At 49.9% G+C, this 13476-nt stretch overlaps 1 protein-coding gene across 3 annotated transcripts in view; it reads right to left on the bottom strand.

Moving 5' to 3' along the window:
- Positions 1–13476, bottom strand: part of LOC119958117 (electroneutral sodium bicarbonate exchanger 1-like) — a 259631-nt gene that overhangs the window by 64632 nt on the left and 181523 nt on the right. For all 3 annotated transcript variants that reach the window (XR_005458961.1, XM_038786362.1, XM_038786363.1), the window contains exons 9-11: positions 9748–9835; positions 3363–3509; positions 2906–3006 (exon numbers count right to left, since the gene is read on the bottom strand). Coding sequence is in view for 2 of the 3 variants with exons in the window: in XM_038786362.1 (XP_038642290.1) it covers positions 2906–3006; positions 3363–3509; positions 9748–9835 (336 nt within the window). In the remaining variant the exon portion in view is untranslated. The remainder of the gene's footprint in view (positions 1–2905; positions 3007–3362; positions 3510–9747; positions 9836–13476) is intronic.

The raw sequence follows: 13476 nt of genomic DNA, 5'->3' as shown, positions 1-13476 counted from the left end.
AGCACTATAATAAGTTGTATATAACAACTTAAGCAGATTTGATAAAAGGCTTCATTGTTTTACAAAATTTTTATTCCAAATACAGTTTAACATGTTCAGCTTTATAATACTCAACATTAGAACTTGGTATTACCAATTTTGCTGATTCTCAAGGCTACAAAGCTCAAAGCATTAGACATCTGTAGAAATCTGAAATTGGATTAGGATGCTAATGTGAATGGTAAAGATAAAAATAATGTTGAAAATCCACAGCAAGTCAGTCAGCAGAGTTATAATGGAACAGCCCCAACCAAATCTCTTTTTCAATTTTCTAATGGTAGCTTTTAAGTAGAGTGCTTGGTCTATTTAGACATTTGAAGGACTCAACAACCATAACAACAACTTGCATGTTGTACAACCTTTAACACACTAAATCAAACCAAGGTGCTTCACAGAGGCAAAATAAGTCAAACATAAACATTGAGCCAAAGGAGGGGCAATGAAAAGTTTGGTCAAGGGGTTATTTTAAGGAGGACAGGAAGGTGGAGAGGCAGATGGGTCTGAGGGAGGAAATTCCTAAGTGGTGCACTTATATTGCTGAAAACATGGCTGCAACTAGTGGTGTGCAGGCCCGATTCAGCAGAATTGAGAGTTTGGGGGTGGGGTGGGGTAGTTGCAGGACTGGAGGAGGTTAGGGAAAAGCGAGGCCATCAAGAGATTTGAAGGCATGGATGACAGGTTGGGCGAGTGGGCAAATCAATGGCAGCTGCAGTATAATTTGGATAAGTGTGAGGTTATTCACTTTGGAAGCAAAAACAGGAAGACAGATTACTACCTGAATGGTTGTAAATTGGGAGAGGGGACTGTGCAGCGGGACCTGGGTGTCCTTGTGTACCATTCGCTGAAGGTAAGTATGCAGGTGCAGCAGGCGGTAAAGAAGGCTAATGGTATGTTGGCCTTCATTGCGAGAGGTTTCGAGTATAGAAGCAGGGATGTGTTGCTGCAATTATACAGGGCCTTGGTGAGGCCACACCTAGAATATTATGTGCAGTTTTGGCCTCCATATCTGAGGAAGGATGTTCTTGCTCTCGAGGGAGTGCAGCGAAGGTTTACCAGACTGATTCCAGGGATAGTGGGACTGTCATATGAGAAGAGATTGACTAGGTTGGGATTGTTCTCGCTGGAGTTCAGAAGAATGAGGGGGGATCTCATAGAGACTTATAAAATTCTAACGGGACTAGACAGGGTAGATGCAGGGAAGATGTTCTCGACGGTTGGGGTGTCCAGAACCAGGGGTCACAGTTTGAGGATTCAGCGTAAGCCATTTCGGACTGAAATGAGGAGACATTTCTTCACCCAAAAAGTGGTGAGCCTGTGGAATTCATTACCACAGGAAATAGTTGATGCTAAAACATTGACTATTTACGAGGTGGCTAGATAAAGCACTTGGGGCGAATGGGATCAAAGGCTATGGAGAGAAAGCAGAATTAGGCTATTGAGTTAGATGATCAGCCATGATCATGACAAATGACGGAGCAGACTCGAAGGGCCAAAAGGCCTCCTCCTGCTCCTATCTTCTATGTATCTTAAATGGGTTACATTGGAGGGAATGCAGGTCAGCGGGAGAGTGGATTTGGTACAGAATAAGATACAGGCAGCAGGTTGCATATGATGGTGGCGCTGAAGGGAAACCCTTTCATTTCAACATTAAAGTGTTCAGGGTTTGATTCAGATAGTTTTTAGAAATCTTGTGATTATGGTTAGGGTTAAGAAATGGAGAGCTTTAAAAATCTGTGCTGAGTCTCCAAACTAGGAGAATACAACAGACTTTCAATGTCAAAGTAAAAAACAACTAGAAAATGTCCTCAATCATTTATCTTATGATTTAAACAAATGACACAAATAAGTAATTGCAATGGATCCAGACAGAGTGAGGAACAATTTAGCATGTTCTATAATATTGCAATCCACACTAAAATGTCAAATTAACAGGTCCAATGTAATGTAATAACTGAAGCTGTGGGTGTTATAAAGCTGGATCAAAGTAGGTGGCCACAGACGGCGTGGCCACAAAATGCTGGTATTGCATGAAATGGAAGATTTTCTAATTTATTATTATTGCCCGTTAAAAATATTTCAATGGAACTTCTCATTGTCAGGTGTCGGAACTGTTCCAGAAATGTAGGTCCTGCAGTCTTATTATAATTTCCTGTCAACGCCATCTTCTGTGGGCAGCACAGTAGCACAAGTGGCTAGCACTGTGGCTTCATAGCGCCAAGGTCCCAGGTTCGATTCCCCGCTGGCTCACTGTCTGTGCGGAGTCTGCGCGTTCTCCCCGTGTCTGCGTGGGTTTCCTCCAGGTGCTCCGGTTTCCTCCCACAGTCCAAAGATGTGCAGGTTAGGTGGACTGGCCATACTAAATTGCCCTTAGTGTCCAAAAAAAAGTTAGATGGGGTTGTTGGGTTATGGGGATAGGATGGAAGTGAGGGCTTAAGTGGGATGGTACAGACTCGATGGGCCGAATGGCCTCCTTCTATACTGTATGTTTTATGTATGTTCTTTTGGAGGGGAAATAAAAGGTTTCTGAATTCTTAGTGTTAGTATACATGAGAGTTCTGGATCCAAAATAGATCAACCTACTTCCGTCACAAAGGGAAATTATGGATGGGCAATAAATGCTGGCCTAGCCAGCGACATACATCCCGTGAAAGGGTACAAAAACTGAAAACCTATTCAGGTTCCAGCAAATATCACACTTATACCATTCACTATAGCTATGATCATTGAGCTGAAGTCTAGTGTTTGCAAAACAGGGAGAGGAGACAGTAAGAGTTACAGTTTGTGAGTGTTGAGTACGAGTACGACGTGACAGGTTACATTACAAAAATATATGACCATTTAAGAGTGTTCAATAAACTACACAAACCGTCCCGTGCGCTGCAGTTCAGGACCACTGTGGCCCACTTGCGGCTCTGGATCAATATGGCAAGCATTACCGTTTGGGATTCCAGGCTGCTTCCGTTTCTCCTATTGAACAAAAGGGTATGAATGAAACTGATAGTACAATGGAACATTTCTACTTGGTGACTGGTGATTGCATGTCGGCAGATGATCTGTGTAAGAGCTTGCACAGCTTCAAAGTGATTGGTTGAAAGTGAGCCACTAGCTCTGAATAGCACTCTTCAATTTTTAAAATAAGTTGAAGAGTAAATGTCTTCTAACTCACCCATTGATGGTTCAACACTGCTCACTATATCCCACCCAGTGTTGTAGCAATGTGATTAGCAGTAAAATGTGTCAGTGCCATACGTTGCCAACAGAACCAGTATAGTGCATGAGTATCCTCTTGAAAGATTTCAGTGAGGACAAGGGGAAAGGCATACCTGAGATGGAACGTTCTTTGGTGGCTCAATTCGGATGGAGGGGTCCCATTCACCAGGGGGCAGAACAGTCACCTGATCAAGAAATTCATCAATCCCAGCAAGCAAGTCACTCCGATCCTTGGCTTTGTAGGCAACATCATGAAAGATCTGAAATGGAGGCAGAGCAATGATTTTCCAATTAGTTTGGCTCTCTGAGTGAGAAATACATGGAGTGAAAATCCCCTGCCTTTTCCCTGCAGCCTGCACTTTTTGATCCAATTCTCTTTTGAAAGCAATGTTTGAATGTGCGTCCACCACACTCTCAGGCAGTGCATTCCAAATGCTAACTACTCGCTGCTGAAACTTTTCCTCATGTCTCCATTGCTCCTTTTCTCAATTATCTTAAATCTGTGAGAGAGTGTGTGTGTGTGATAGAGTGTGTGCAGGTGACAGGGAATGTGTGTGAGAGAGAGAGTATGTGTGCGTATGAGTGAGTGTGTGTGTGAGGGAGAGTGTGTATGTGTGTGTGAGAGTATGTGCACGTGAAAGAGAATGTGTGTGGGAGAGTGTGTGTGTGCGTGTGAGAGAGAGTGTGTGAGAGTAAGAATGTGTGTGAGAGAGTGCGCATTTGTGTGAGACAGTATGGGCATGTGAAACGGAAAGTATATGAGAGAGTGTGTGTGTGTGTGAGAGAGTGTGTGAGGGAGAGGGTGTGTGAGGGAGAGGGGGGTGTGTGTGAGGGAGAGGGGGTGTGTGTGCGAGAGTGTGTGTGATAGTTAGATAGTCTGCACGATTCTCCCCAAAAATTTTGAAGGGCGCGACTCTCTAGCATCGTTGTGCTCTCGCTCAAGCATAACGAGGCAGGTGAATAGTGGGAAAGGTGAAAAGCGAGATCCGTGCCAGGCGCCAAACAGTTTGCGATGCAACCGGCCCCGCTCCCGTAGGCAAAATTGGGATCTCGCTGGACCGTGGCGAGAAACCAATTATCATCACTTAAGCCCCATTTCCATATAATCAATGAGAGCGACCCCAAAGCCAATGATCTCCCATGATTCAGCGGCCTCCCCAACAAGTGATCACGCTGGTGCCAATTAGTACTCCATTTGAAAAACGTGAACCCGGCAGAAGGGCTTCTGTGGGGAGCTGAGGAGGTGAGTAGCCTTCTTTGCTCACAGGCTAAGAGCCCGGGGGTTCTGGGCTTGCCACCCCAGTACTCAGCTGGTGGGTGGGGGACCCTCCACAGGGGTGAGCTGCCATGGGGGTTTGGGAGGAAGGTGCTGGGGGGCCAACCAGGGGGGCTATCGCTCGCGGCGCCGTATCAACCCCGAGATCCCAACCCCATTCCGGGGGCAACCCTTGTCCCTGCCCGTCTGCCCCACTGACCACCCATAACCCCCACCGACTGCTGAGGCCTCTGGCTGTGCGGCTGAAGGCTATCGCTAATAGGGAATAGGCAATCGTGTTTCAGTGAGCACTTCACAAAACCCAAGTGGATTCCCAAGAGTGAGCGGGCCATGTAGCATGTGGGAGTCATTGCCTAGCATCCCAATCACACCTTGATGCCTGGATACTGTGCTGGAACACTGTGGGAGGCAACACCGCACATGCAACAGCCAACATCCGAACACTCAGGGGATGGCACACAGCACCGGGGGCATGTCCACGGCTGGAGGGTGAGTGAGTGCCACAGAGAGAGGATGGGCAAAGGGTCCGGGGGTCAGCCAGCATTGTGGAAGAAAGTGACAGAGGCATCATAATGGTTGTACAAACAGTTGTTTAATGTGCTGTATAATACCCCACTCCCATGCTGCTGCCCCCCCCCCCCCCCCCCCATCTACCCCACCCCCCTCCCCATACCTCAGTGATCCTCAACATGCTTGGCTCTCCTAGCTTTAACACTAGGTCTTGGTGTTTCCGGAGGATGCACATCTGAGGTGGAGGCAGCCTGCTGCTTACCGCGTCCTGTGGCCCACGAAGCCCCTGGCGGGCGTCCCCTGGGGGCTCTGGGGCCAGAGGGCCAGAGGGCCCCGGCTCACCAGGCAGCACTTTCTCAGCCATGCCACTCTGTCCCATGTGCTGTCTGCGCGACGCGGCCTCATCAGAGGGGTGGAACTCGGGAGAGCTAGTGGCCAATGTCGCCACTCCATGGGACGGGTCTGGCTTGGCACTCAGTACCCCCTCTTCCCAATCAGTGCCCATAAGGCCCTGGGGTTCACGTTGGGATGGAGAGGCAGCTGGTTTGAGCCCTGGCTGCCCCTGCATCACCTGGCTCTGCCAGCCCTTGCGGTTCCCCATGGTTCACACCATGGTGTCGACGCCCTTGTCAATGCTCCTCAGTAACTGGGCCGTGCTGTGCAATGCCTCGGCAATGCCCACCTGCGACAAGCCCCGCAGCGCCTCGCCCATCCCATCTGAGAGCGGGACATGTCCTGCAGAACCTCATCAAGGTCAGCCTGGTACTGGGTGACATCCCCCAGTCGGACATTCTGCCGAGACCCTCAGCCTGGCTGTCTGTGCATCACCTTTACTCATGGTGCCGACATCGTGCACCAGGCTCTCCACTGCGGTCGACACTCCAGCAGTGTTGGCCTCGGTGGCACTCATTGCCGGTGCCACCCCTGCGCACCTAGTCTCTGGGACTCCTCCAAGTGGCTACGGATCTGCTGGAGTGACGCTGATATATCCCTCCGAATGTCCCAGCCACTCCCTATTGTATCCATCAGCTCTGGGTAACTCACTCACTTCCAGAGGTTCAGCATCAGACTGGGATCCAGCTGGGTCCTGGGATCCACCCGCCCTCCAACTGCTGTTTCACTTGGGGGTTTGTGTCTCCATCTGATGTACATCAGCAGCAGTGTGGTGCTCACCAGATTGTGCCGCAGAAGCCTGACCACTAACATTTCCCACCGAGGTGCGTGTCTCTGCGCTGGTGGAGGGTGGGGATTGCAGCTATGTCGCGACTATAACAGTTGCATCCTTGGAGCTCTCCTCCGAGGTGTTCTCTTCGGGGTCAGGACAGGGTGCCACCCGGGATGGGCTGGCACAATTGGCTGCTGGACCTGCGGGAGAATGGACATGTGGGTCAGTTGGAGGGATGGGTCAGTCAGTAAGGCAATCTTTACTCACGTTTGACAGGTCACCCAGGTGGAACCTGGTGGTCCCTCACCTCTGTGACATCCGCCAGCTTCCGCGTGGCTGACTGATCTGTCCTCGGCCACCCCAGTCACCTCCAGGGCCCACTCCTCGAAGGAGGTGAGGATTCTTATATCTGGCACGCCGCCGCCAGTCTAGGCCCTCTCCCGCCGATTGTGGGAGAGCTTTTCCTCAGGAGACACCGAGAGGGCATTATTAGCCACACGCGTGGTTCACAGTGGTGGGAGAGGGGGTGTGAAGGTGGGGTTGGGGATTAGGGGGGAGGGGGGACTGTGGGTCACTTGGAGAGCTGGGGGTGGGGCGCACGTTGATATCTACTCACTCATTCTGCCCAGTGTAGGTCATTGACCTTCGAACATAGAACATAGAACAGTACAGCACAGAACAGGCCCTTCAGCCCTCGATGTTGTGCCGAGCCATGATCACCCTACTCAAACCCACGTATCCACCCTATACCCGTAACCCAACAACCCCCCTCCTAACCTTACTTTTTTAGGACACTACTGCCAGCACTGCTGGCCAGTCCTCTTGGTCACACTCCCCGAGCTGACAGCTGCTGCCACCTCTTCCCAGGCAGCACTGGCTGCCTTGTGGCTCACCGTCCGGCACACTCGGGGGAACAGGACATCCTTCCTGGCCTCCACCGCATCCAGGAGCCTCCCCAGGTCAGCATCTCCAAATCATGGGGCTGGTCTCCTTGGCGCCATTATTGCGAACTGGCTGAGGTTGGCTGTGCAAGTGCAGTTGGCTGCTCGACCTTGTTATCAGGGGGCTGGTGAGCGCGGTCCCGGTGAATCAGCTGGTGAGGCGTTATTTGCGGCAAGAAGCCCATGAGGCTTTGTTAAGTGGACCAATTAACGTTGAATTGCGTTGCCGGTTTTGCTGGGGCGAGCGCCGGGAACCTTGTGGCAATTCCCACTCACTTCCCAATGGCCCAGGAGAACTCCCCGGGTGCCGTTCTGCCTGGTCCACGTTTGTGTGAACCAGAGCTGAATGGCACCTGGCTGTTGCCTCGCTGGGGAGGCTGGTGGATCCCGCATTACCAATGGATAACGGGTAAGTTTGCCTAAGCCGGTTTAAAACCGGCTTCGGCGTTCGTCGTTTGGTCACACCCCTTGTGGCCTTATTTCAGATTCGGACACTTCGCAGGACTTGGGTGAATCCTGCGAGGCGCTAAATCTCTCAGGAAGCCCACGAAAGGGCTCTCCTGGCATTCACCGGCCGCACCACGCTCACGGGAGAGCGTAAAACAGCCGAAGAATCGCACCCTCTGTGTGTGAGTGTGTGTGTGTGCGCATGAGTGTGTGTGCATAAGAGAGAATGTACATGAGAGAGTGTGTCTGTGCGAGAGTATGTGTGCGCGTGAGTGTATGTGAGAGAGCGTGTGTGACAAAGTATGTGTGCATGTGAGAGAAAACGTATGTGAATGTATGTGCCTGTGTGTGAGAGTGTGTGCATGTATGTGTTAGGGAGAGTGAGTGTGTGCACATGTATTTGTTGAGAGAGTGTGCACAAGGGAGTGTGCAAGAGAGTGCGTGAGTGCATTAGAGATTTAATGAGTGCATGGGAGAAAAAGTGAAAGAGAGAGCAAGGGAGATAGAGCACAAGAGCGTGAAAGTGTGAGAGACAGAATGTGCAAGAGAGTACGAGAGACAGAGTGCAAGACAGTGTTCAAAAGTGTGCGAGAGAGAATGCGAAAGAGAGAATGAGAGAGGGAGTAGTCGAAAGAGAGCGAATGCAAGAGAGAGAGAAAGTGCGGAAGAGAGAGTGCGAGAGAAAGTGCAAGAGATAGTGTAAGAGATAGTACAAGCAAGAGAGTGCGAGACAGAAAATGAGACAGAGAAAGTGTGAGGGAGAGAGTAAGAGAGTGGATTAAATCTTGAGGTCCACCCGCGGGATTGGCGGCAAGGGCGTAAAATCTCGCAAGAATCAGGAAACATGATTCTCACCGGAGAGATAATGGGCGGGATTCTCCTCTATCCGACAGGGGCAGGCCATACCGGCGGCGAGGAGTGGCGTAAACCACTCCGGCGTCAGACAGCCCGGAGGGTGCGGAATCCTCCGCACCTTCAGGGGCTAGGCCGGCGCCGGCGGGGTTGGTGCCGCGCCAACCGGCACCGAAGGGCCTCCGCCGGCTGCCGCAAGTTGGCGCATTCGCAGGCGTCATCCCAGTGCATGTGCAGGGGGGCTCTACTCCGCGCGGGCCATGGCGGACTGTTACACCGGCCGGTGTGGAGGGAAAGAGTGTCCCCACGGCACAGGCACACCTGCTGATCGGTGGGCCCCGATCGCAGGCCAGGCCACCGTGCGGCGCAACACGATTCCCACCTCCACTGAAAAACCGGCGCCGGAGAATCCAGTAGCCAGTGTCGGGGCGGGATTCACGCCGCCACCCCCACCCCACAAAGGGCCTGAACCGCATTTTTATACTTTTAAATGCTAGTAGCCAAATAATCCCCCCTCACTAAATATTCATACCTCGCCGACATGATGTCACATCAGCGAGGTTTACAACTGGTTTAGCCGGGGAGGGGGGGGGGATTCCAAACTAACCTGTTGAACTTGTCATGAGAATGTCACTTTAAGAAATGTTTGGCTGCTCATGTTACTGCAGTGATGTCAGAGTGTGGGTGGAGCTGAGCTCTGGCTCTGCATTTTAGTTTCACTTTGAGAAAAGCTTGGGTGTGTTTGTGTTCTATTTGGTTTTGTTTCAGTGTTGAAGCTGAAGCCAGACAAAGTAGGTATACTGCTGTTCTCTCTGCCATGAAAAGACTATTTCTTGATCATTTGGTGAATTCAGAATTATAAATGTTCTCAGTAGTGAATGTAAACCTGATACGCTTCTGTTATAAGGTGTTTCTTTTGTCTTCTGGATGTTGTTTGGGAAGTTATTAAGGATTGCTTAGTGTATTCTTTGGGGGTTGTATTTGAATTAATGGTTGCTCAGATGTTCACTGTATGTTTTAAAAAGGTTAACTTGAGTTCATAGAATAAACATTGTTTTGCTTAAAAAATACTTTTCCATTTCTGCTGTACCACACCTGTAGAGTGGGCCGTGTGCTCCCCATACAACAATCTATTAAAAGCTGTGGGTCAGGTGAACTCCATGATACACTTTGGGGTTCTCTAAACCCTGGCACATAACAGACTTTAATCTGGTGTTAGTAAGACTTCTTACTGTGCCCACCCCAGTTCAACGCCGGCATCTCCACATCAATTGATATTGACACCTTCGATCTGAGTACAAACTTACTTCATCAGTCATTATGGTGGCCATAGACCTGCCAATCTCATGGTATTGTTGTGCCTTTCCAACCGGTCCCAACAAAATGAAAAGGAATCTGCAAAATGAGAAATTTCAGTATTACTAGTGTTATTTAGCATTTTCTAGTAACCTGCTGTCCACGAAAATAAAGTCATCACAAACTGCTATCAGTATTACACAGGATCACAGGATTAGGATTCATGTCATCATTGGTTCACCTATGTTATGTTTTTGGTCTCTCAGAGAATCAAGGGATATGGGGAACAAGTAAGAAATTGGAGTTCAGGCAGGAGGTTAGCTTTGATCATATTGAATGGCAGCGGGCTCAAGGAGCCATGTGGTCTATTCCTGCTCCTATTTCTTACGTTATCTCTATTGTGCTTGATATGTGATAGCAAGAGAATTAAAGACAGAACATCATTTTAAAATTGTCATAACCCCTATGAGACCCATGGGATCGACCCGATTAATCTCCCGTGAGCCTTGTAGAGTGCGAGCTTCCCTGCTGAGGGGTGGAGGTCCGTCAGTGTAATAGTTAACTCTAGCATTAAAAGCCGGCCCAGGTAGGAGCCCAGCTGCAGAGTTGTCCCAGTTGGGACTGGGACTGTTACTTGCAGATACTTTACTTTGGTAATGAACCTCTCCTTTGCAGACTCCTCTGTGACTACGAAATTGGCAATGAGGGTAAAGTGGACCTAATTCAGCTCTGCTAACCATTGGAGCACGGCCACTTTTCTTCATGAAGGAATAAGATTTGCACCATTTTGAAAATGCCGCTCTTTGGCAGACTCGATCAGCGGAATCGGCGCGATGGCCCGACGTCGGCGTCAAAAACGGCGCGAACCACTCCGACGTTCGGCCGACCGTAGTATTGAAATCCTCCACACTTCCGGGGGCTAGGTGGACGCCGGAGGGGTTCATGCTGCGCCAGCCGGCGCCGAAGGGTCTGTGTGAGTCTGCACGTGCCAAAGGGCCGGCGTGATCCTGCGAATGTGTGGAACCGGCAGCGTATTCTTGCGCATGCGCAGGGAGGTGTCTTCTCCACACCAGCCATGGCGGAGCCCTACAGGGGCCGGCGCGGAAGGAAGAAGTGCCCTCACGGCACAGGCCCGCCACAAATCGGTGGGCCCCGATCGCGGGCCAGGCCACCGTGGGGGCCCTCCCGGGGTCGGATCCACCGCTCCCCCCCGGAGGACCGCCCCAGCCGACTTACCTGCCAGGTCCCGCCATGTGGGACCATGTCCAATCCACGCCGGCGGGACTGGCCAAAAACCAACAGCCGCTCATTACTTACTTGGGGTATCGTGTGGATTGGGACATACTACAGCCGGTAGAGGAGAAGGTGCGGTGATTAGGCAAGCCACCACTCTGGAAAACGCAACAGAATTACGATCATTCTTCGGTCTCATAAACTATTACGGAAAATTTGTTCCTGGCCTAACGACCATCCTTGTCCCTCTACATGCACTGTTGACAAAGCACCAAGAATGGGTGTGGCTGTCACCTCAGGAGGAATCTTTTGCCAGGGTGAAACAGCAGCTAACGCCGTCCAAATTATTGACGCTTTATGGCCCCTCCAAGCCTCTTTCAGTAATGAGCGATGCCATATGGAATCGGAGCTGCATTATCCCACCGCATGGCTGATGGAAGAAAAAGGCCAATAGCATTCGCATCAGGGACATTGGCTGTAGCAGAGCGAAATTACGCTCAGATTGAAAAAGAAGGGTTGGCCGTCGTATTCACGATGAAGAAATTGAAATTCCACCAGTACGTGTATGGGCATCAATTCACTATTGTGACAGACCACAAGCCATTGCTGGGACTCTTTAAAGAGGACAAGGCGATGCACCCCCCCCCCCCCCCCCCCCCCCCCGCACCCCCCCGCCACTCCTGTCTCCACCAAAAGCCGACAAAGTAGTTTAAACTTTATGGATATCCTGCCAGTCGTTGCTGCCCAGATACGCGACTGGACGTAAAAAGACTCCGTATTGGCGAAAGTACGTCACATTGTCTTTGATGGAGGCCAGCATGGGAAGCTGCCCAAACAACTACGGGCCTTTGAAACCAAAATGCTGGAGCTCAGTGTTGAAGACGGCATCCTTCAGTGGGGGGCTCGCATTGTGGTCCCACGCCAGGGAAGAGATGCCATCCTTCAGGATCTGCATAATAGACACCTGTGGGTGTCAAAAGTGAAGATGCTATGCGTGGGTAGATCTGGATCGAGCAATTGAACGACTGGTCCAACAGTGCAGCACATGCCACGAACAGCAGAAACTTCTGCCTGCTTTCTCCATGGCAATGCCTTGGTCATTCAGTGCTGACTTCCACGTTTTTCTCCTGCAGTATAAATTGCGATTGTTTGCAATTTGACATTCTTGCATTTGTCCTGATGAGTGCAAGATGAAAAGCTTCAATAGCATGTCTTGCTTTTCAGCAATAATTTCCATTATGGTCTGTACCTTGCCGAATAAGAACACAAGAACATGAGAACTAGGAGCAGGAGTAGGGCATCTGGCCCCTCGAGCCTACATCCTTTTTCAGATAAGGAGACCAAAACTGTACACAGTACTCCAAGTGTGGCCTCACCAGCACCCTATACATAGAATTATAGAATTTACAGTGCTGAAGGAGGCCATTCAGCCCATTGAGTCTGCACCGGCCCTTGGAACGAGAAACCTACTCAAGCCCATGCCTCCACCCTATGCCTTTAACCCCACTTAACCTTTTAGGACACTAAGGGCAATTTAGCATGGCCAATCCACCTAACCCACACATCTTTGGACTGTGGGTGGAAACCGGAGCACCCGGAGGAAACCCACGCAGACACAGGAAGAATGTGCAGACTCCGCATAGACAGTGTGATCAAGCCGGGAATTGAACCTGGGACCCTGGAGCTGTGAAGCAACAGTGCTAACCACTGTGCTACCCTATACAGCTGCAACATAACCTCCCTGTTTTTGACTCCATCCCTCTAGCAATGAAGGACAACATTCTATTTGCCTTCCTAATTACCTGCTGCATCTGCAAACCAACTTTTTGCGATTCATGCACAAGGACATCCAGGTCCCTCTGCACAGCAGCATGCTGCAATTTGTTGACCATTTAAATAATAGTCCATTTTGCTGTTATTCCTGCCAAAACAGATGACCTCACATTTATCAACGTTGTACTCCATCTGCCAGACCGTTGCCCACTCACTTAAACTATCTATATCCCTCTGAAGACTTTCAGTGTTCTCTGCATACTTTGCTCTATCATTAATCTTAGTGTCGTCTGTTGACCTTGACACATTACAGTTGGTCCCCAAATTCAAATCACCCATGTAAATTGTAAACAATTGCGGTAACAACACTGATCCCTGAGATACGCCACTAGCCACTGATCGCCAACCAGAAAAACACTCATTTATCCCCACTCTTTGCTTTCTGGTAGTTAACCAATTCTCTATCCATGCTAATACATGACCCATAACACCGTGCACCTTTATCTTATGCAGCAGCCTTTTGTGCAGCACCTTTTCAAATGCCTTCTGGAAATCCAGATACACCACATCCACTGGTTCCCCATTGTCCATCGTGCTCGTTATGTCCTCAAAGAATTCCAGTAAATTAGTTAAACATTTTAAAAAACATTTAGAGTAGTCAATTATTTTTCTTTTCCAATTAAGGGGCAATTTAGCGTGGCCAATCCACCTAACCAGCACATTTTTGGGTTATG

This window comes from Scyliorhinus canicula, chromosome 28 (genome assembly GCF_902713615.1).
Source record: "Scyliorhinus canicula chromosome 28, sScyCan1.1, whole genome shotgun sequence".
Taxonomy (NCBI): Eukaryota; Metazoa; Chordata; class Chondrichthyes; order Carcharhiniformes; family Scyliorhinidae; genus Scyliorhinus; species Scyliorhinus canicula.
The sequence above is the reverse complement of the archived record's forward strand: the minus strand, read 5'-3'. Positions and strand labels throughout refer to the sequence as shown.